Source organism: Pyxicephalus adspersus, chromosome 2 (assembly GCF_032062135.1).
Source record: "Pyxicephalus adspersus chromosome 2, UCB_Pads_2.0, whole genome shotgun sequence".
NCBI lineage: Eukaryota > Metazoa > Chordata > Amphibia > Anura > Pyxicephalidae > Pyxicephalus > Pyxicephalus adspersus.
In genome coordinates this window covers 36,017,269-36,039,859 of record NC_092859.1, presented here as the reverse complement: position 1 = coordinate 36,039,859, position 22,591 = coordinate 36,017,269, and the positions used below count along the sequence as shown (strand labels likewise).

Sequence of the window (22,591 nt, the reverse complement as noted above, 5' to 3'; positions counted from 1 at the left end):
CGTCCAGGATTATGCAAGCCAGTCTTCTCACCTGATAAGATTTATAGATTAGTAAGAGGACTATAGGAGCTAGCTGGGAGTTGAAAAGTCTTGTGTTATGGGTAATGTTTAACCTATATTGTGTCTGCACATTAGAACCAAGGTAACCCCGGCTTCACCAACAAGACAAGTCTGCTCATTGGCAGACACGGAAATCATTAATATCAGTGCTTTAGGTAGATAGAAGCCCTACAGCTGAACTCCTTTGGGTTCAAACCAGTCCTATGCAATCCATTTATTCTCAACACCACCAAGGGGATATTTTTATATATCTGTAAACATGGTAAGCTGTGGATGGATGTGTCAATGCATGCTAATGTAAAACAGTAGCACATAGTGATGTAAACGTGCCCATGTGATAAGACAAATGTATTGGTTGCCAGTGCTGATCTTATTGAATAATGCTGGGTCTCGCTATGTTAGGTCACTCATTGGCTTCAGTACTTGGAGTCACTAAACCACAACAAGCATGTAGTCCAGATATAAAGTCCTTACTTGTGTACTTACTGGGTCAGTGATTTAGATATAGATACTAAGAGCCTTTTTATGCCTTTTTACCCCTGAGGAACCTTTGAAATTCTTTGCAGGTCTCCAGAAACCGCTGGTAAAACCAATATATTGGGAGTCAATGAGGAAAAAGCCTCCTAAATTGGTCGCCAGTGGAAAGAAAGACCACCTTAAGTGGTGGCTAGAATACCACCTAAAGACGTCAATAGAAATATACAGCTGGCTCCAGTAAGTAGTGCTGACCCCGCATCTGAGAGCATTATCATATAGGTGATCAATCAGCCAGGGTTCAAGGAACCCCTAGCCAGAGTTTACTAAAACCTGGTTGGGAATGGCTGTGATAGAGGGTCAGCATGCTCACCAACATTTCTGGGAAGTCAGCAATTATAACCCCCATATTTCTCATTGTGTTTCCTAAAAACACTGGGGGTGATTTAGACTTTTCACTTACCAGGGTGAATCTTCAGCATGCAAGGAATAGTCCATTTAGCATAATGAATGTTGTGATAGCTCACTTTGTAGAAAAAAAATACTCTATTTGCAGGGAAAACTAAAGAAAGTCACTTTTTTTGCACATGAATGTAGGCGTGAAGTCAGCAAAGCTTCATTTCGTTTAGCAATCTAGGTGTAATATCACTTGCAAGGGGATTTAATATGGGGAACCTCTTGGTGTTACTTTGTGGACATCCTTTAGGCCTTTTGTAAATCAACCTCATTTGTATATATGCAGACATGGCACCATGCAATTAAGTCTACCAGCCTAAGGCAGTTAATTAAAACTAAATGCCTAAAATTGAAGGAATCTTCCAACAAATAAAGACATTACAATGATGATGACAGGGGTCACAAAAAGAAAAAAAGTTTTCCTGTATCAGAATGGAACCCTGATATCCATAGATCCAATAATTCTAGTATTACAAATCCTCTAAGTGATACTGATAAAAGTATAAAGTGCAATGAGGAGAAAATAATCCACACTTTTTTTTATTACTTTATGACTAGCTCAACTTGGTTTTACCTGCAGGTCAAAAACACCAGCTTATCAGAAGATGCTGTAGATATAAGCAGATCTTTCTGAGATAACTTGCTGGGAGGTGTCTCCAAGTGTGGGCTATAAAAATGGAAGCCGACAGCCTATGTGTACTTCCTCCTAAAACATTACACAGGCTCTCATCTCTCTCTGCACAGCAGCAACATCATCATGGCCTTCACTGGAAAATATGAAGTAGAATCCCAGCAGAACTACGATGACTTCATGAAAGTTATTGGTGAGTATTACAAATATCTATCTGCTTCTACTTAGAGTGACCCTGTCACTAGAAAAAAAGTATAATGAACAACGAGTTCCTTGAGAAAGAAGATTAGTAATACATATTGGCCCATTAGATGGTGACTCCTATCCTTGAGTTTTTGTAAAGCTATGAAGCTATAGTATAAAAAACATCTTTATCTGACACATTTCCAGGAGTAATGGATTAGTTTCTCTCCCCTGCTCCCACACATTGGCTGCTTTGTCATTACTGAAAGCCCCTGGGAGCTCACCCTGAAATGTCAGATACCATTATTGGCCATAGCTCTGCAGAAGAGAAAACATTGGAGTCAATAGGGCTGATTTTTTAAAGCTCACCAAGGTTGGAGAGGTTATACTTTCATCAGTGAATCTGGTTGATCCAACACACGTGGAATTAAAAGTAATTTGCTATTTGTTAGCAAATGTTTTCAGTCCTGGATCAGATTCATTTTCAGGCTTGTTGGATCATTCACCTTCACTGATAAAAGTGTATTCTCCCCAGCCCTGGAGAGCTATAATAAATCAGGCCCAATGCCCGAATGGTGAGTGTTACTGATTGTCATTTGTATGGTGTTGTGCTTTTCTGAGATCAAAAGGGAACCTCTCAACAGGCTTATGAACTTCAATCTTAAATAACTGTAAAAATGCAGGCTTTCTCATAAAAGATGTATGACCCAATTATGTTTGACACTGACTTTTCCTTAGAAAAGTATGGTGCTAAAAGGATGCCCAAAACCTGGCCTTATCTTTGGAGAAGTTTTGGAACTCATGGAAACTGTATATGACATTGCAATCAATGATAACTCTTTCTATTGGATTTTATGTTTATGTTATTAAATGTTATAAAGAAAAGAGATATTTAAGTATTAAAAAATATCTAACCCAAAACAAGTAAACTAATTTATTTGAAACACTTAGCAGTTTACTCCCTGTGTGCAGAGAACATAAAGAGTCCATCCTGCCTTTACTCCCTTTTGACCAGAACTAAGAAGCCAACATTCATTCTAATGTAGCACAAATCCCTATAGGTAGGGCACTTCATCACAATGGTAATGCCATTGTTTGGACTTTGTTAGCATATACATCCAGCTATACATGCAATTGCACAATTACCCTCTAGTGTACCCTCCTCCATGAAACCAAGGTTTGTACTTCCATGTAAATCTTACACATGTATGCTGTAGTTATATTGTCACACAGGTTCACCTATGATAGTCCATCTTCTCCAGTTTTGGAGAGCTTTAATAAATCAGACCCAATATGACTGTATATTAAATTTTTCCAGGGGGCATAATAGAGAGGAATATCTACCCTACTACCCTACTCCACAGTTCTGATGACTGGTTCCTCAAGCCAGTAGTGTCCTATTAGCCAAGACTAAAAGCTATTGCATAATGAAATGATCTAATCACCATAGTAGGCACATACAATGGGGATCATCATATAATAAACTAAAGGCAGCATTCAGTAAACATTGGTGGCTCCTTAGTGCTCCATTAATGCTTTGCAATAGTGTATTGATTCCTTCTAGTGTTTTAAATAGTAATTTTAAACAATGTAATGAAATTCATTTTTTGTCTAGGCATCCCTGATGAACAAATCGAGAAAGGAAGAAGCTTTAATTATACCACAGAGGTAGTCCAGAAGGGTAATGACTTCACCTGGACACAAATCTATCCAGGTTTCACCCTGACTAACAACTTCACTGTGGGCCAAGAATCTGAGATGCAGACCATGGGTGGCAAGAAGTTCAAGGTGGGGAATCCTATTACTCTAATCTAATCCAAAACCTGTTGGTGAATGACACATGAACTTAAAGCTGAACCCCAGGCAATACAACTTTTATTTAGATGTATTCCTCAGTATTATTAATATTACACAGGAAAATATCTGTTTGCAGGGGAAAACCTGCAAACTCCGTGCAGATAGTGTCCTGGCCGAGATTTGAGTGCTAACCACTGAGCCACCACAAAGTATATAAATAACTTTTAAATGTAGCAGTAATATGCTCACAGCATTGTCAGCCCTAACAATGACCTCCTGTTATTTGTTACCCTTTGATCTGTTGAAAAAAACATAAGAATGTATTTTTTTTTTATATTTGCCAGATAAGTTCAGAATAGTACTAGGTAATTCTGCCAGAAATCCAGGACAGACTTGTGTGCTGTGCAGAGTTTTCTCAAGCACTGTTAACTGGTACAACCCTTCTTATAGATACAGTACAATAGGTGAGAGTGGTCATCTTTGGAAAGAAATTGAGTTACTGGTAGGATTAGATAAAAATAAAGTAAATACACTTTAACAATAATGTTACATTGCAGGCAACTGTCCGACTGGAGGGTGGAAAACTGGTTGTGGATTTCCCTAAATACAATCACACTTCAGAAATTGTTGGTGGAAAACTCGTGGAGGTAAGACAAGATGTTAGATTCTTTTTTCTATTACTGTCTATGTGAAGCACAACGGATACTTCTTTAAATAGACATTTACATTTTAAAAACCATTAAATTCCCAGAAGGATCATATTCAATTTCTTTGGTTAGTGAGAATGGCCAATTAAAGAAAAAAATTTATATTCCTGTGCCAGATGTACACAACTCCGTAGCTGCAAGACTGTGGATCAATTTATGTTCAAAAAATTTAGATGTTTTTCATTTTTTAATTCTAAATGCTGGAAGGGAAGCTGAGCTGCTGAGTGACTCTAGGGAGAGGGGTGAAGGGGGAGCTGAGCTGCTGAGTGACTGTAGGGAGAGGGGTGAAGGGGGAGCTGAGAAAGAACTGGGCAACTTCTGTTTAAAGATAATGTATGTTTTTTTTTAATAATATGTCCTGTTCCAGTTAAATTTGTTCAGCTTAAGGGGTTTACTTTAAAAATATATACCTAATATATACATAATATATATCAAAATTATAAGTGATTCCGGCCTTATATTTCCTTCCTTTTTTATCTTGCAGACCTCAATAGCCGGAGGAGTCACATTTACTCGGACCAGCAAGAAGGTGGCATAAAGCAGAAAACTCTTGATGGATACCAGTGCAGGTTCTTTAGAAACAAATAAACTTATATTTCATAATCACTGGCTCATGCTTTTATTTGGAAAGACAATAATCCATGAGGGCTCCTTCATACTTGTGGGTTTGTCCATTACATCAATGTGAAACTTTGGGAAAAGTTCTCCAAAGCTGCATCTCTTAAAGCAGTATGGGGTCTTAGGTCTTAGATATGCGTTGTATTGTGTGCTGACGATATTTGAATGGGCTGTCTACTGCATAGCAAATAATAAAAAGTCCTGCATGGCCAATATTCTTTCATTCCCACCAATACACAGTACATGCGTTACTGTGCACCAGAGTGTGATGTGCCACCGGTCACAGGGTGTTGGGATGCCATTCAGAATTCAGAATGGATGGCACTTCAGGGCCCCAACGTGGGTTACACTCATTACTATACGGTGTGTTAGCAGATGTGAAAAGGGCCTAGAGCAGTACGGAGTGAATTATTACTGTAGACAGCTGTCCTGGTAGTGGTGGTTTCCTAAAGAAGGGCTTAGACATCAGCAGCATGTATGAAGTCCAGACTTATTTTTATTCAGAACTCTCCATAAAACCAATGAGTTGAAGAGGTTCAATTAGTTGTTCTTCATTAGATCTTGGTACTGTTAAACAAAATGTGTACTGGACTAATTGATTGAAAAAGAACTAAACACAAATTACTAAAACTCAAAAACTTAAAAAGTCACCTGGTGGAAAAGTTTTTTGTCAGAGGCGACATGCAAAGTGAGCTGTAATCCTTTCTTTTATTATACAAAACTGGAATAAGTTGGGGGTTTTACTTTTAAAGATTATGAGTGTATGATTACATAACAATTAAGAGTTCCACAAATAATAATTCGGCTCCGAAGACATTTTGCAGGTCACTGTATATATAATTCTGAATTTAATTATATAATTACAGCAGATTCCTGCATTAGTAAATTCATTGCTATATTAAAAATACAAATTGATGGGAGATGTAATCCTATGGCTCCTGCTCGGCTCGTCTTTACTGGAAATGGTCTCTTCTATTCCCAATTATGCACATTAACATCTGCCCGCTGCTTTATAAATGTGGCCGAGCTGCCCTAGGATTGAGTTTTGCTCTGCTGTAGGACACCATAATATCAATGACCATATATTATAATCATTACCATGCCACCTTGCTGGCGAAGCTAGTGACACCAGTTGAGGGAAAGTAGCCTTCTAATACAAAAGAATGAATATATTTGAGGATAGAACAAATACAGTGTTACTTCACTGGGTTGTAAAAGTCAAAAAGGTTTGCCAAGCTGCCATTATTATACTGGCACTCCATATTACACGATGGGCAAAGAATCATTCATTTTTTGCACAAGCAACTACATCAACTTCTTTGTGTTGCTTATACTATTCATGAAGTATTTCAGGTGGATAACATCACCATTTAAGTCCATTTTAACTTCAAGCAAAGTAGTTGCAATAACCAGGTAATACAAGATTTCCCTGCAGTGCTGGCTGAATTGTCGTAGCATCCTGTAGGGCCCTTTAAGGTGGAAGGAATTGAGGTTGAAGTGACTCTCGGGAATGAGCTTTGTGACTCGCAGGTATTTAGCATGGCTCTGTGATGTTGAAGGGGAGACCCACTCTCCTAAATCTCCTATCCCCTAATATAAATTTAGATTTTATTATCAGGAGTAAGATGACCTGTGATTTGGAATACCCAATATTCTGGATTTGAACTGCAATTGTCAGAAATGCTGTTGTCCTATTCCTCTCTCCTACTATTGAGTATACAATAAACTACTCCTGTCTAAAGTTGTGCAAGCCAGAGTATTCAGTTATACCACAGCCAAGGTAAAGCTGGGAATATTCAGCCACTCCTGCAGAGTTGAGAGTTGCAAACCAATAGGATTGGAATCCTCTAAGAGGTATTTGCTTAATTTTTTGGCAAATTAAGAGTTATTTTTAATAATATTCACCTGCTGTACTTGTCACCTCTGCTTTTATTAAATGGAACCTTTATTCTTTCTCTGGGTTACAAGTACCATCGGGATGGTTAACACTGAACAATTGCAGAAGATGTAGACACTTCGAGTCTGCCGACCGTCCCATGGAGTTTGAGTAGAGGTGGGCAAACTTTTTGGCTTAAAGCCCACAATGAGTTTTAAAATTTGACAGACCAGCCAGTATCAGATGGGTGGAGAGTGTTGTATAAACTGATATAAATTATGTGCAAAAGCCATTACCTTAAAGTAAAAGAAAACTTTGAATTCATTCAATTTCAGCAGGAACGGTGTTGTTGGTCATCTTTTTTGCAAGTGGACAATTCGGTACTAATATTTAACAGGCCAGATTAAAAAGCCCAATGGGATGTAGTTTGCCGATGCCTGAGCTAGAGGAACACACTACATAGCAGGTGATCACACCTGTGATATTGTGGCTAATCACACAACAATGGCTAATCAGCAACACTGTTCACATTATAAACTCACTGACAGTTCAGTTTTTTAGCACAACTCCATACATTATTTTTTAATTTTGCTTTGATAAAGCGTTTAAGGGTTATCATCCCTGTTTAGCTTTTATTGCTATGTCTGTGCCCATGGGGGAAATCTCCCTTCATTTCCTGGGTGGTCACTATGACAGGTAGTCTCCACAATGAAAACTCAAGCAAGAATTAAATGCTGATACAGGTTGCAATCTCCCTTATTGTGTCCAGAAGTAAATTAAAAAAAAATTGGCTGTGGTATATTTTAATAACACTGGAGTTCTTTCTTAAATTTCTTCTCCTTTGTCTTGTTAAATATAATCCCCCAAATACTGCAAACATATATATATATATATATATATATATATATATATATATACATTATACTTACACACAATACATTCAAAAGAACAGTAACAAACTACACAACCACAGCCAACAAAAGCATCATCAATTGTGAACATATTGTATTTCAGTGAATGTAAAACTCAAATTTTAATTGTTTTTGTTATGTTTTGCATACAATAAGGAAATAAGGAACAATTACTACCTATTTCATGTTATTTCTTTGTACCAATGTCACAGATTTTTCTTTATTTCTTGCCCAGCATTTACAAAATGAAACTAAAGCTTATTGGTCTACAACGTATATATTCAAAAGTATTCTGTTACATCTGGTAAGTAAGTGCTAAAAATACCTTTTGTTTTTGCAAGAAATTTAATCTGATGGTAACTTCCTGTGCACAAGCAGTTATGTAGATAGGGAGAGGTCTGAGCACCTTGTAATCCATTAGAAATGAAATAGGCTGGGCTGACACCACCTGCTTAGGAAATCAGAGCTGTATTGTCATTCAAAGAAGGTAGACATACACAATATATCTGGCACATCAACAGTCATTTTGCTGTATGTGCAATGTATTCCATAAATTAAAAATAGAAAAATTGCAAACATGTATGAAATTATTAATCTATGGGATCTTACATATGCATTTAAAATGTAATATAGGAACAGTAGTCCCCCTTGCAGAATTTTCTTGCTCTGATGGCAACTCTAAAATTTTGGATTACTTCTAACTCTGTGACAAAGGTCAGAAGGACAAACTGAGGAATGAATCTCCCCAGGGGACATAGGCAGCAATAAAAACTTGACCAATGGTCAAATTATTCGCTATTCAATCCAAATGTAAAAAATGCTTTTATATACATTATAAGTATGTGTAATAAAAACAACAGAATATGAAATCAAATATCTTTTTTGCGTCATTTTACTGACAATATCTTATTCTTTATGGATACATTAATATAATTTTTTTTTACAATTTAGTAACAAGGCTTCAATTTCAATAGCCTATAAAATATTATACAAAGAACTCTTTACATTGTTGCAAACCCAGTTCCTTTTTCGAAACGCTGAGTACTATTTCCGTAATTAAATCACATACAATATGTAGATAGAAAGATGCACTTGTGCATAAAAATGAATCGATTTCTTGGCAGGTTTAAAGTTCTGTAAGATTATTACTTTTTCACCTTTTATTAAACTTTTTTCTGTAATACTTAATTACAAGGCTAAGTCCAAATGCTGCTTCAGGAGGCTGTAGAATGATATCACTGCCACAAACCAATTGCGAAATGAAATTATTATAACAAAATTTACATGAAGAATTCATTTTTTTCCCAGTAAATCCAGAGGTTAAACAAATAAAAATAAAATAAAGAAACACTGTGATTGAGAATACAAGAGAAAAAAATCATCAAAAAATATAAGATTCCTTTTCTTGGCAGTATGTTGAGTTTTGTTAGTGTTGGTAGAATAATGCTGTTTCTTGTTGCCGCACAGTCTGCGTCAAAGGCTTGTTATTCTGCATTTGAGAGCAGGCTGCCATTTCCACGTTTAAACATGGGCAAGTGTACGAAGGCACACCGAGAATAGGGGACCAGCTGATATTAGAAGATGGTGGTCTCATACTTGGTGCTGATCCCCCGTTTCGTTTCTTGACCCGGTTCAACAATCCAAGGCAGATTAGTAAGAGTCTTTTGATCTGGTTGATCTATCTGTTGAAGGAATAGGAGAATATGATTATTAGTACAATATGGGACTCATGTATTCACCTGTTAAAATTAAAGACCACTGAAGCTGATAAACCTACAAGCTTTGATTGGTTAAATTCTCAATCCCCTTGATGGCCACAATCTGTAGATTATCTTTCTCAAGTGTGGCTTTATTTTAGAACTAGGACCATTTGTATATGATTCTGGTTTCTAAGACCTCTTTTTTTAAAGGGGAACCTAAGTAATTTATACTGGGACAAGGCAGAGCTTTACTGCAGAGAGGAACAGGAGATGTCCCTTCTACAATAAGCATTCTTACCTGCCTGATTGTTCTCTTGACTGTCAAAATCACAGAGCTGTGCATGCTCAGTTCAGGGCTGGCTGCCAGGATAAGCACATCCTTCTTTCCTGAACTGAACGAATCCCCGCACATCCACATGCGAATTACGTTATCCTGGGCAAATCAAAATGGCCCAAGGTTGCAAGAAAGTAGAGAAGAAGGAAGAGGATGGCAGCGCTCTATGACAAAACAGGGACAGGTGGGTATAGCAGGTTTTAGTTCTGTTTTACCAGCTGCTGGTTTAAAATGATTAAGAACCAATTAGTGTAGTTCCTCATCATATAAAAACACCAATGATGGTGTTTGTGCGAGATTTGTTTACATGCAAACCTGACAGCTTCTGCTGTCAATATGCCACAGTGACAGCTGAAGCTGCAGGAAAACAGTGGATAAAAATATAAAAGAAAACTTGTTATGTGTAAAATAGAAAATACAATTTATATCTGGGATTTTTCAAATTTATTCTGGTCATTGTACAGTGGTGGTAGTTAGTGACATTCAACTGGACTTGTTCTTGTTTTGCAGCCTTCCAAGGTGCCTCATCAGTCCTACCAATGTAGGAAAAGTGTAGAGGATTTGTATATGAAGTGCAGTGTAAGGAGGAATGCAAATGCCTGTACATTGGGAAGACAAAAAACAAAACAAATGGACTAACATAAGGGCGCAAATGCTACAGGACAGGATTCAGCAGTTTTTATACATCTATATTCTTTCCAGGACAATGAGCTGCACATTTTGGACAGAGAGGAAAAATGATTGACAAGAGATGTGAAAGAGGCCATCTACGAATCTGAACAAACATCTCCGAACAGGGGTGGGAGTTTGAATCCATCTGTCTTCCACCTATAAAACCAATCTAACATCTCTAGCCTGATATTTTCAAAAGAATTTGGCCATGTAGTTCAAAAGTTCAACACCTATGCAGACTTCCTGGCACCAAGGATGGGATTCTGTAACTAGAACAAGGTAGTTCAACAATTTTCACCCCTCCTAGTTTGTGGACGATCAATATCTACTGTGTAAAATTCTATGGGAATTGGGTTAGGGCATTTATACTGTGTGGATATAAATGCTGGGTTATTTCTTACACTGGTGGAAATATTGAAGTAGCTTAGAAAGCTGTGAAATGTCTTTAACATTTCAAGAACAAGTCAAATGTAACTATTACTATAAATATACAACTTATATTTTAATATTGTCTTTCACATTTGTCAGCTTTTATAAAAAAAAATGAATGTAGTATTTATTTAAAGCGTGTATCAAATAAACAGCCTCAAATGTTCTTTTTTAGATTGGCCAATTGGTCATATTGTCAAGTTAGCCAACACATACTCATGCTGGTAAATTTGGTCTAGCCATTTTGGATTTAATGGCTTCTGGTTATAAAGAGGTAAAATTGACATTTGGTTATACCTGGGATGTAGCAAAAAACTGAAATACCAGTTTAGAGGGAAAGGTGGGCAGAACACTGAAAACTCTCAGGTGAACCGAAAGAGAGTTATGAGTTGAAGAAAGAAGATCTCAATTTTGAAGAATTCACTTCATAGAAAAAGCCAGGGCTGGGCCAAGCTAGTTTACCAAGTTCCACCAATGACTAACATATCAGATTTGAGTAGACTCATTTTTTAATCCTTTCATTCTGATCTGTGAATGCTGTTACTTACCGTTGCCTTTCGGATACTGACTCGAGGTTTTGGAATAGGTTTGGTAGGCTTGCTGTCAAAGCTCTCTGGAAGTGTTGAGGAATGTCCGCCTTTTCTGGCCTGTAGTGCGAGCTGATAAGCAACTTCAAATGCTTGTCCTAATGTCAAGATAATCTCATAGGCTAAATTCTGCATTGAAGGAAAAATAAAAATAGTTATTATTTATTCCAAAATCTTATCTTAAGGCACATGCATTCTTTTCAAGGGAGTTTCTATGCAGCTGTCTTTCTGGATGGTGACCACTGTGCTATTTCAAAAAATAAGAAAAGATCTCCAAAAAAAGTCCTAAACTTTTTAACCAATGAGCTTTAAAGTACCACTGTCATGAGAAAAGTATGAAGGCTGCCATAGCTGGCTTTTCAAGAAACAAAGACAAACAAAAATTGTAATATCCTGCAGATTTGGGGCTGTATTAGATTTCTTTTATTAGCATTTTTTCCCTTTATATTCCATGGTGATCCTGATAGTAAGAGAATTATGGGAAGAGTATCAGGTAGTTTTCTATAATTGTCTGGAAATAGAAAACAAATGTAGCCACCAATTGGTATCCTTTGGTGTACATACAGTGTAAGCAATTTAACCAATTTAGGTTTCCATAACCTTTAAGTGTGTAATGCATATGCATATTGTTCACTCTAAAAAGTGCCCAAAACATTCCTGTTATTGAGCTATCAGGGTTATTGGCCACATCATAGCCATACATTTGCTTTGTTGTAATGGCATTGTCATATATACACAGCATTTAAGTCCCTGTTGTACCCATCTTCTACATGCCCATGTGACTGGCAACAAAACAGGTAAACATTATGACATCATTACCAAGATAAGGAAACAAAGAAGGATTGTAAATTGAAGGGGACATATGGTACCAACTGGGGTGGAAGCAGGGGTATTGCGGACTGTGGAAAAAAAGCCAATCAAGGTACAAATCAAAGTGTATCTAATAACTGAGAAAACGGGGTTCAGGGTATTTTGGACTAAGGAAGTGGGAGTTTATTTCCAAACTTAGTACTTTTGAGTCGGACAGACTCAAAACAAGCATGCTGTAGTCAGAAGACTGTCAGCATTCCTTATTTTAAACTTGTTGCAAGATAACTGAAGCAAAAGCATCAGCATTGCATTCAGGGAACAGAACAAGCATTTTCAAAAGTTGGAATTAACAATGGCAGGCTATATGATTCCTACACAACAGGGTTCCTTTAAAGTAATTTGTTGTAAAAAGTATTGACGGTGTTGATGACAGTCTTACCAAATTACTAGTTACACGGCTGTCTTTGGCTTTAGTATGTCCTAGGTTCTTGGGTTTAAAAATGTATTCAGATTAAGGATGGAATAGGTAAACATTTTCCTGGCAATTAAACCATTGAAATAGTAAGAAAATATCAAAAAAACATGGCATCCAGGCAAGAAAAGGGAAGAGGTCAGCTGTTGATGCCTCCATGTCATTCACAAGGAGATGAAAAACAAGTGACTAAAGTTTCTTAAAATGATGTCCATAATATTGTAAACCCCACCACTCTGCTGTGCTATATGTGTAAACAGGTTTAAGTGTTACAGAGCCTGTAATTTTGGTGCCACTGCCCCACCTCCTACCTATTCCTTGGATTATAAGAGAACATCACCACACTGGCACCATTTAAATACATACTCTTCTCCCCCAAAAATACAAAAACCCTCCATATGAAAGCCTGGTTTTAAAATAATTAAATATAAAGGTAGACTTCAGGTAATCACTAGCAGAAATGCATAAACGAATTTATGATATTTTCCTTGTCATGTCTATGACAGAGCATCCTAAGTAGCTGACAAAAATACAGAACACACATATATACTGTACATTCATTTGTAAACTCATTAAACTTCAACTCACCACATCAAAAGCTGTGAACACGTGACAATAATGGAGATTAGATTTCAAGTCTTTTGTGATATATGCAAAGGTAGAGAGGTCTTCTGGGTCCTGTGCAGCACATGATATATTGCGGATTTCATGTTCAGCGATAATTGTCTGTAAGCAAAATAAAGTAAAACTGATTATAAGATACTGTGAATAAAATATATCTGTGTAAATGATCTGTTATATTATTATTATTATATATATTATAAATCAAATATTTTCCACTTGTGTTCAATCATTGTGCACATATTCTGTCCATATTCATCTTTTTTCTTTCTCCTTGTCTTTTTACCTGCTTCTATTTAACCTCTTTCTATTGTGAAATATGTAGATTAATACTGCCCTGAATATAGTCAGTGCCAAGGATACATAGGTCTGCATATGTCATCCCTTTGACAACCCTTTACCTTTTGGTTTAAATGTTTTTTATTAGGAAATTTTTTAAGGAACATAAAAAAAAACATCAGAAATAGGCAACAGTAATAATAAAAAAAACACGTCCTTCTTACATAGTATAATGTACAGTATTACAACCAGTATAATAAAATGTTGTTAACAGTAATAAGTAACAATAAACACTGTAAATTCTAGTTGGTTCTCAGCCTAGTAAAAAATAGTTTTCCAAATCTTAAAAATAATCTAATACAGTAATAAATTCTGACCATCTCAATTGTTAATAAGGACAAACAGTATTGTTTACAAGAAAAAAAGAAAAGTGTGTGTGTGTGAAGGGGGGAGGGGGGGGGCAGTGGAAGGAAGATGTCTGGTCGAATGAAGCTTATCATATCATGGGTTACATCTATAAAAATGAACCAAAATAAACAATCTGTTTACCATAGTCTTGCCAAGGAAGATATGGTCATATTAGATAAAGAAAATTAGAGCCAGGGTCCCCATATTTTAGCAAATTTATCATAGGAATCAGTTATTGTACTAGACAATTTTTCAATAATAAATATATTGTCTACCCCAAGTAACCCCTCATTGTAAGGAACCAAAAGTAAACACCGTACTTAAAAGTTTGAAAACTCTACCCCAAAAGCCAATTATAAAGGGACACATCTACCAGACATATATTTCCAGACATATATTTCAGTACCTAGTTCTCCACACTCCCTGTAGCAAAGACCCGAGTGGTGTGAAGAAAAAAGCTTCAAACTGGTTGGGACCATGTTGGGACCATGGTTCGGACCACTAGGGATGAGCGAGAATGCCTCTGAGTCTCGCAAAAATTTCCCCTAACTTCCGATGGGTCCGCAAAATTTCGGTGAACCGATTTCACAAATTCCATTGAAGCCCAGGGTGCAGGTTCCCACAGTCCATGGGCTGTTACACGCGGGTTCCTGCAATCAGCTGTGACTGCAGGCGAACTCAGATGAACGCTCAATGGAGATTCTCCATTGAGAGTTCATCTGAGTTCAATTCCCATGGTCACTGGGCTGTATTGATAAGTACAGCCCAGTGACCGTGGGAACCTGCCGTCTCAGCTGATTGGAGGCCTTTGATCACAAGAGTGTTTTAAAAGAATTTCAGGAAACAAGTAAAACCCAGTCTGCAATGCTTTTTCAGCTCATGGTGCATTTTGACTATAACAGAAAACCCACTTGCTCCCCTGTAATGCACTGTAATCAGAATGCACACAACATGTACAATGGTCATTAGGAGTGTCCTTACAGTGGGTGTGTTTAGGAATAATGTTTTGCGTCATAAGTAGAGGTTCCTAAATCACCAAATTAATGACTAGGAAAAGGAACGCATGGACTGAATCAATACAATAATGTCTGGAAAAAGAAAACAAAAGCTCTGAGCAGAAAAGCTGTGGTTTGCAAGAAGGTTTTGGATCTGGCCGAACTGGAATATTTACTACCAATTCATAAAACATCATAAAACAATGAGTTCTTTTATATCTTTTTAGTTATATTTATGCTTTAGATGATAGGAAATGTAAAGTGGAACTCCAGGCAGATATGTGTTCTGTTCACATATCTTAACAGCCTTACATGCTGTCTTATCAGCCCTTCCAATAAGTGGGAATAACTTCCCACTTATGTTGTGGCAAAAGGGAGGTGAATTTTTTGATTAGTAAAAACAACTAGGCAGGGCTGAAACCATTTCTTGTGATTTCATTCCAGAAGAGGCGTTGTGATTTTTTGTTTTGCCAAGACATATGTTTTAAACAAGGGGTTTTCTGCTGCTTTTGTGAACTAACTCCCTAAATGAGTTACTGCCCCAGAACAGGTATGTGTGTAGAGTGTTTCTACTTTTTTTATTTCCTGCCTATTTTGGGGAAGTGGCTCACTAAGTTGTTCAGTAAGAATTAAGATGACCCCAGAGTCTACACTCTCAAATCAAGTAAGCAAGGGTAGGTGGCATATTTGCATCCTTGCAGGTTTATTTAAAAAAAAGTTAAGGATTTGACAACAGCAACCAATCAGGTTCTTGCTTTCATCACCTTACCTTCCAACAGAAAGATTACAGCTGGAACCTGATTGGTGGATGTGAGCTTCATCACACTGAGGCATTACACATGGTAATAACATTCCTTTTGTCCTGCTGTAACTTCCGTTATAACAATGATGAATGGCATTTGGAAGGTTGAATATTCTGGTGAATTGAAGCAGTGAATCTTTGTCTCTGGAGGCAGCAAGGATCTGACTCACCCGCCTGCTTGCAGCACAAGGCAGGTTTCCTACTCTCTGTCGTACAAAAAGCATTTGTATTCCGCCTGTAGTCGTCTCGCTGTGATGCTCCCTCACCTTGAGTGGTTTAGTGGAGCATTTACACAATGACAAATTATTTCATATTCCCTCTATGCAACATGCCCCACTGCAGTGTTTTGATGTTTAATGAAGCACACTGGAGATCGGGGATGTTATGGTACTGCTTTTATCTTATTTTAAATAACAATATTTAGAAGCAAGACAGGAACTTGCATTGTGTGCAACGTAATGTATGTGGGACTGTTACAAATGGTCTGTTCTAGTGTACAGAAAATGAGCATTTATTGTGATAATACAGCTCAACAAAAAAAAAGATTTTTTTCACTTGCCAAGGATTTTTTAATGTATTCAGTGTATTTCAGGTCTGCTGGATTCAGAAATGACATCAGTTTCTTTAAATTGGCTCTAGTTCTTGTGATACAGGAATAGACAATTTTACCAACAACAAATGTTAAGGATTGGGCTCCCCATATGGTATGCAAAAGTTGTGTAGAGTGTCTTCATCAGAGGAAACATGTAAAACTGAAAAGTTTGAAATTTGGTGTACCTATGTGGGAGTACCCTGATTTGGAATCAGCAAGGCAACCTATGCTCCATGGTGCTGATGTTCCCTTACCAGTGTTCATCACACTCCCTGATATTACTGTATCCGACATGGAGGATATACGGGGTTTGGAGTGTAATCCAGGAGTTAGCAGTGGAAATGAATATGAAGGAAGTGTTTTATCAAACCAGCAGTTCTCCCAAGAAGCGCTCAATGATTAAATACGTGACCTAAAAAAAACTTAAAGAGGAATATGAAAATATCAAAATGGTTTTACAACAGCTTTGCTATCATGAACACCAATGGTATATATGTGTTTGAAAATGGTGAACCTACTTGGAAAGCAAAGTGGATACACGAAGTACCCATGTTTCATCTTCTTGTGAGATAGTAGAACAAAGCAGGATCACTGGAAAAAAGTGACATGGCCTCCAAGGGAAAACATGAAAAAAGGTGCAGCGAACATCATTAACAGGAGCCAATGGTTGATGAAGAAAAAATCATTCTCCCTCCCTACACATAAAGTTGGGATTAATGAAGCAATTTGTTAGAGCTCTGAACAAGGACAGTGATTGCTTTGAATACATTTGTACATTCTTCCCTGGAGTGAGTACTGAAAAATTAAAAGCAGGAATCTTTGATGGACCCCAGATTTGGAAACTCATAAATAATTCAAATTTCAGAAGTTACATGACTGATTTTGAAGCTTCTGCCTGGTACAGCTATGTCATGGTTGTCAAGAATTTCTTGGGTAACCATAAAGAACACAAACCGAAAACCTTGGTGATTTCAGTGAGGAACAAGGGGAGAGGTTCCATCAAGATATAAAGGTGATGGAAGAAAGGTATTGGGGCAGATAGGATAGACGCATGATGGCACACTACTGCTGGAGCCATTATTCTGCTTGTCATGATCATCAGCATAAAAGGAAGTCATACAAACTGAGTTTTTCAATGACTTCTTTGTGATTAGTTCTGTAAATATACTGAATATAGAATATATTGACATTGAGTATTTCAAAACTTTACTTTTGTATATCTAGTTTTGGTTAACTTTCATGTTTCATTAAGGTTATTATTGAGGTCATTATTTCAAAAACTAGAGCCAATCTAGCAAAACCAATACCATATTTGGAATCTGTGCATCAAACATAACCTAAAATGACTTTAATCTGTTTGGCAAGAAAATGTTTGTTGAGCAGTGTAATGTATCTGTTAAAGAATCATTACATCTAAATACCAGGCAAACAGCAAAACACACTAATAAAATACAAAAAAATGGAAGACAATAAACCTCTGTCTAATCAGTCCAGAGATTTACACAGATTTGCCTCACAGGACAGGCCCTTGTGGAAAGGAAGCAAACCCTTTTTTTTCTGCCGGGTTTATGTGACACTTATAGGTTTTGCACCTACTCCAGCTTGTGATTGGACAGTAAAATGAGAAGCAAAAGACTGATGAGTTCCTCTCTCTGTCACTCTACTTTCTCTTCATATCAGAATGGTAAAATGTAAGCACAAAAACATTGCAGCAAATATCTGGCTGCTTCTCTAACACTGGCTTCTCACTAAACCTGGCCCCAGTGTGGTATGAACGTACAATACACACACAACGGGACTGGTGGGAATGAATACTCATGCTCTGAATAGACTTGTCCTATATGTCAGCACTATAACTACAGAAGTGAATAACGCGTCGGGTATCGACATACGTATGCAACAAAATTTACTAAGATTATAATCCTAATAGAAACTATTGTCTAGTGCCCAAGCAGGGCCTGCCTATAACAAGTGGGGTACACCTCCCCTATTTGCTGGACTTGTGAATATAACTACTGTTTGTTGTTGTTGTGATAATGAACCATGAATACAATTGATCATTTGCCAAAAACACCATTCTCTATTTTTTCCTACTACTACAGAAAACAATATTTTTAGACAATCCACTGCAAATTACAAATCAGACTGGGAGTCCAGGGTTTTGCACCACACCTACCGCCTTGTAAAGTGCTGTCTAGAGGAAATGATACCACATCTTCTTTTCTACAAGCTCAAACACTGGTATGAACATTTTGAACATTTTCCCACTGGTATTCCAGCATTTTTCTGACTGTAACTGTCAGCTATAGGGGGAAGGGGAAGAGGGGGAGAAGGAAGCACTAGAGATGTTAGTAATGGGATCTAACAGTGAGTTAGAGGCCAAGTGGCCAGGTTTTATTTTGCTGTTTGTTTTATTTTGCCTGTTTTTGTGTGGAAATAGTATTAGTGAATAAAACCCTTGATGCACTTTTAACCTGCTGGCCCTGTTTCCTGTTTGAAACCCCCCCTGTTGCTTTGGGCTATCCCAAAATATATATAAATTGGTATTTTTTATTTCTGGGAGCACCATTATAAGTGTTTATTAGTAGCATAAAAGTTCGCCAAAATAGAAATATATTTAAAAAAATAATGTACAAACTAAAAAAATTAAACTGCTTAAACTATGAAGAGGTCTATCTTTTTGCAAAAAAAAGTAACATTCATTTTGCTCATTGATAATATTTCATATTACTTTGTATAAAAGCTGTTACTACCATTTATGTTCAAAATTTTCTTCCAAAATGCAACAAATGCCTGTTTCAACCTGCATTGGATGCAATACAAATGCATTGTAATATAAATTGTAAATTCTATTTAATGGGCCTCCTGTATCTTCCTGTCATTTGCAACCCGTATTTAATGTACAATGCTGAGCAATATGGTGAAGCTTTTTAAATACAGTTTATTATTATTAATTAATGCATCCAATTGAATATGGGGAATATGTACATCCACTGACAACAAAGATCTAAAGGTGATCAGTGACCCCTGCAATTTTTAGGTTACCTGGTTCTGGGATCTGTGGGTGGAAGGTAATGGACAGAAAGGTCCGTAGTGACATTGCAACCGTAGGAAGAAAACACATTAAAAAGCGAGGGACATGCTTCTACACACCCAGTTATTGGACAGTGGCAGTGCTTATTTGACTGCAGACTTCACTTGCTGCCCACGGGAAAGTTAAAGCATACCTAAACTCAGAATTTTCACTTTACATAAAAGGGTAAACAACCCTTTTATTTAAAGTAAAAATTTGGTTTGTTTGTTTTTTTTTTTAACCACCTGGCTGGTAAACCCGACCTTGGTACGGGGTAATAACACTTGCAAAAAGTGTTAAACCCGTACTTTTTTCAGGTGGTTAACAAACGTTGTATTGCAATCCGATTGTCATACATTGTATGACAATCGGATTACAATTGTAAGAAAATACTCACCCGGTCCCCGCAACTCCTCCGGACACGTCCTCTCTCTTCTGTGTTCTCCCGGCGAGTGCAGTGACGATCTCCGGGGTTTTCTGGTGACGTCGCTGCATGCGTTGGTGCGGGAGGCGGGGCGGGAAATTCAAATCCTTTGCATTGAACTCAATACAAAAAAGCTGTATTGAGTCCAATACAAAGAAATCTTTATATAATATATATATAATTGTATTATATATATATATTATATAAGCTACTGTACATTACATTACATTATACACTATATTTTTTTTAAAGATTTTTTTTTTTTATGTTTTATAAAAAAAAAATTATTATTAAATTTATAAAATTTTGGACATATTTCAGTGAGTTATGCGGTAATTCACTGAATTATAAGTAATTATTGAGTAATTCGGTGAATTATAGCCTACAATCTAAAATAAATTTACATGCAAAAAATTTACCACTTTCTGCATGGAAGTTTGGAAAGAATTAGAATACCCGGCGTTGGCGTATGCGTCCCTCGGCGATTCCTGATGATGTCCGTGCGTGCGCCCATCGATGGGGGTCATAGCGGGAAATTCAGATATTTTGTATTGGATTCAATACAAAGTCCTGTATCCAATCCAATACAAAATAATACAAAATATATTTATGTGGTTTTGTCTATAGGTATGCAAACTTTTTTTATATTCATGATATCTACTAGACCCTTGTTCGGACATATTTCTGTAAGTTACAGGTCTACAATTAAAAAAAAAAATTCATGAAAAACAGTGTACCGCTTTTGGTACAGAAATCTAGACTTCAGTGAAACGCCCAGGTGGTTAATAGAACACCTTTTTTTTAGCACCACCCCCATTAAATGAATCAATGGGAGCACAGAGCCTTCCGGGATACCTACGTCACGCATCCCAGGAGGTTCTTGGCTGCTCCTTTCATCAAAAGGTAAAATGCCGATCGCATGCATGCGCAATCTTCGTCACCCGACACAGGCGCAAGAAGAACCCAGAAGCAGAGAAGATGGCAGCCCCTGGTGCACCGGCTCAAGACAGATAAGGTGACGACATGGGACCCGATGGAAGAAACCTTCTGGTGGATCGGCTGCTCTGTTTTCTCTCTTTTTTTTAGGGTATTTTTGGGTTTACTTCCTCTTTAAGTATTCAATATGTCCTTTGCCTGCCAGTTGCATTTTGTTATCCACTGTTATCTATATGATAGCGAGGCAGCGCATTCTCTAGGTCAAGCAAAAAAACGAGATCTTACCTTATTTGCTGCATCCATGAATTTCACTCCTTTGTAAGAAACTGTTAAGATAATTGTTGGGACCTTCTTCATTTGTTCTGTTGACTTCTGGAAAAAAATGAGACACAAAAACATGTTCACTGTTTTTTGCATGCCAAAGGAAGACAACATCAGCTGTGGCCAAATAACAGTCTACCAGGGACCAGTCCCTGCTATGGCATTTTAGATATGGTATGTTATGTGACTTTTTTATTTTTTTGTTTTTTTTTAAGACGGGTAGGGAAGGATCGAAACCCCAGAACACTTTCTGGGAAATGTTCCTGTCTCAAAGATTTAAACACATGAACCCCGCCCCCCCGGGACCGAATGGAAAGGTCAATACCCCTCTAATACGGTCCTGCCTGGAACAGTTGTCTTCATTGGAAGATTTTCTCCTTCTTTACGTTTAGTCACTGGAAAGGATCATAAAAGATCCTTTTCAATGACAATTATTCCGCGTGTGTACCCAGCCTACCTTTGTTTGATTATAGAAAAGCACATGGCATATCCATTTTGCAACAAACAGCGCACCTACTCACTATATATATATATATATATATATATATATATATATATATATATTTATATATTAGATTACTAAGTTAACATCTACACAAGATCATAGACACTTTCCCTGGTTCACACAACATTTTTGTCATCTGATTGGCCTCTGAAGACCTAGAAGATTGCATAGTGTTGTTCAGAGAAAGTGTCTCATGATATCTCAGGAGTACTGGGCATTCTTCCTATGGCAGCAGATATATAATAATAGGTGATTCAACGTGGTTTATTCTTAGAATACCTATCACTAAGCACAATTTTTTTTTTAAGTTGTTTCATTAAAGGCAGCCCCTGAGCTCCAGTTTTGTAAAGGTAATTAGTCTGCTGCAGGCAGAAGGAAGCAGTCATTAGTCTTTTTCTCCTCCAAAACTTCAACACTGTAACTTTGCAGCAAGTCACAAGGTGAAAAGCTGAACCACGAGGCTGATCTGCGTCATTTTAAACCACCATCTTATTTAAAGAAATAGATGACCCTGGATGATGCTTGAACACAGATGGCACCATCACCCCTGGAGAGCAAAATATTTGAAGGAATTGAGGGCCAAGTGGAGCGCTGTAATCTCAAGAAAGGCAATAAATACCCATTTTTTACCTGTATACTTACCATGCAGATATTTCTGCTTTAGAAACAGAAGGGTGGCATGTTGTAACAAGTGTAGTAATTGGTGTTTATGGATATTCAGAAGACAACTGCTCATAAGTCTTTAAATTATTCAAACCCCTCTCTCAATGGCCCTGATTCATCAAGCCAAATCGTATTATCGATCGCGCAGTCGTATTAGCGATCCGGAATCGTGCGCGATCGCGCTATTCAACAACCGAAAAAGCTCGCGCACGAAGCCGCGCTTATCCGACAGGTTTTTACTCGCGATCTTGTATT

The 22,591-nt window shown here is 37.3% G+C and overlaps 2 protein-coding genes across 6 annotated transcripts in view; one reads left to right on the top strand and one right to left on the bottom strand.

Moving 5' to 3' along the window:
• The first annotated feature begins 1,676 nt into the window (after window positions 1–1,676).
• LOC140325001 (gastrotropin-like) lies at window positions 1,677–4,911 on the top strand. Its single transcript, XM_072403104.1, has 4 exons — window positions 1,677–1,814; window positions 3,420–3,592; window positions 4,159–4,248; window positions 4,793–4,911. Exons 1-4 carry the CDS (start codon window positions 1,748–1,750, stop codon window positions 4,844–4,846), a joined length of 384 nt encoding a protein of 127 aa, XP_072259205.1. The 5' UTR covers window positions 1,677–1,747; the 3' UTR covers window positions 4,847–4,911.
• Window positions 4,912–7,816: 2,905 nt separating this feature from the next.
• ANKS1B (ankyrin repeat and sterile alpha motif domain containing 1B) overlaps window positions 7,817–22,591 on the bottom strand; it is an 84,927-nt gene continuing 70,152 nt past the window's right edge. For all 5 annotated transcript variants that reach the window (XM_072400418.1, XM_072400416.1, XM_072400420.1 and 2 more), the window contains 4 exons: window positions 21,133–21,219; window positions 13,306–13,443; window positions 11,397–11,564; window positions 7,817–9,395 (listed from right to left, as the gene is read on the bottom strand). In XM_072400418.1, coding sequence (XP_072256519.1) covers window positions 9,288–9,395; window positions 11,397–11,564; window positions 13,306–13,443; window positions 21,133–21,219 — 501 coding nt within the window. In that variant the 3' untranslated portion in view covers window positions 7,817–9,287. The remainder of the gene's footprint in view (window positions 9,396–11,396; window positions 11,565–13,305; window positions 13,444–21,132; window positions 21,220–22,591) is intronic.

Excerpts from the sequence above, each read along its gene's own strand:
- LOC140325001 (XM_072403104.1), top strand. The coding sequence starts at position 1,748 with ATGGCCTTCACTGGAAAATATGAAGTAGAATCCCAGCAGAACTACGAT. Across the intron at positions 1,815-3,419 it reads TGACTTCATGAAAGTTATTG|GCATCCCTGATGAACAAATC; the intron begins GTGAGTATTACA and ends TTTTTTGTCTAG. Across the intron at positions 3,593-4,158 it reads TGGGTGGCAAGAAGTTCAAG|GCAACTGTCCGACTGGAGGG; the intron begins GTGGGGAATCCT and ends GTTACATTGCAG.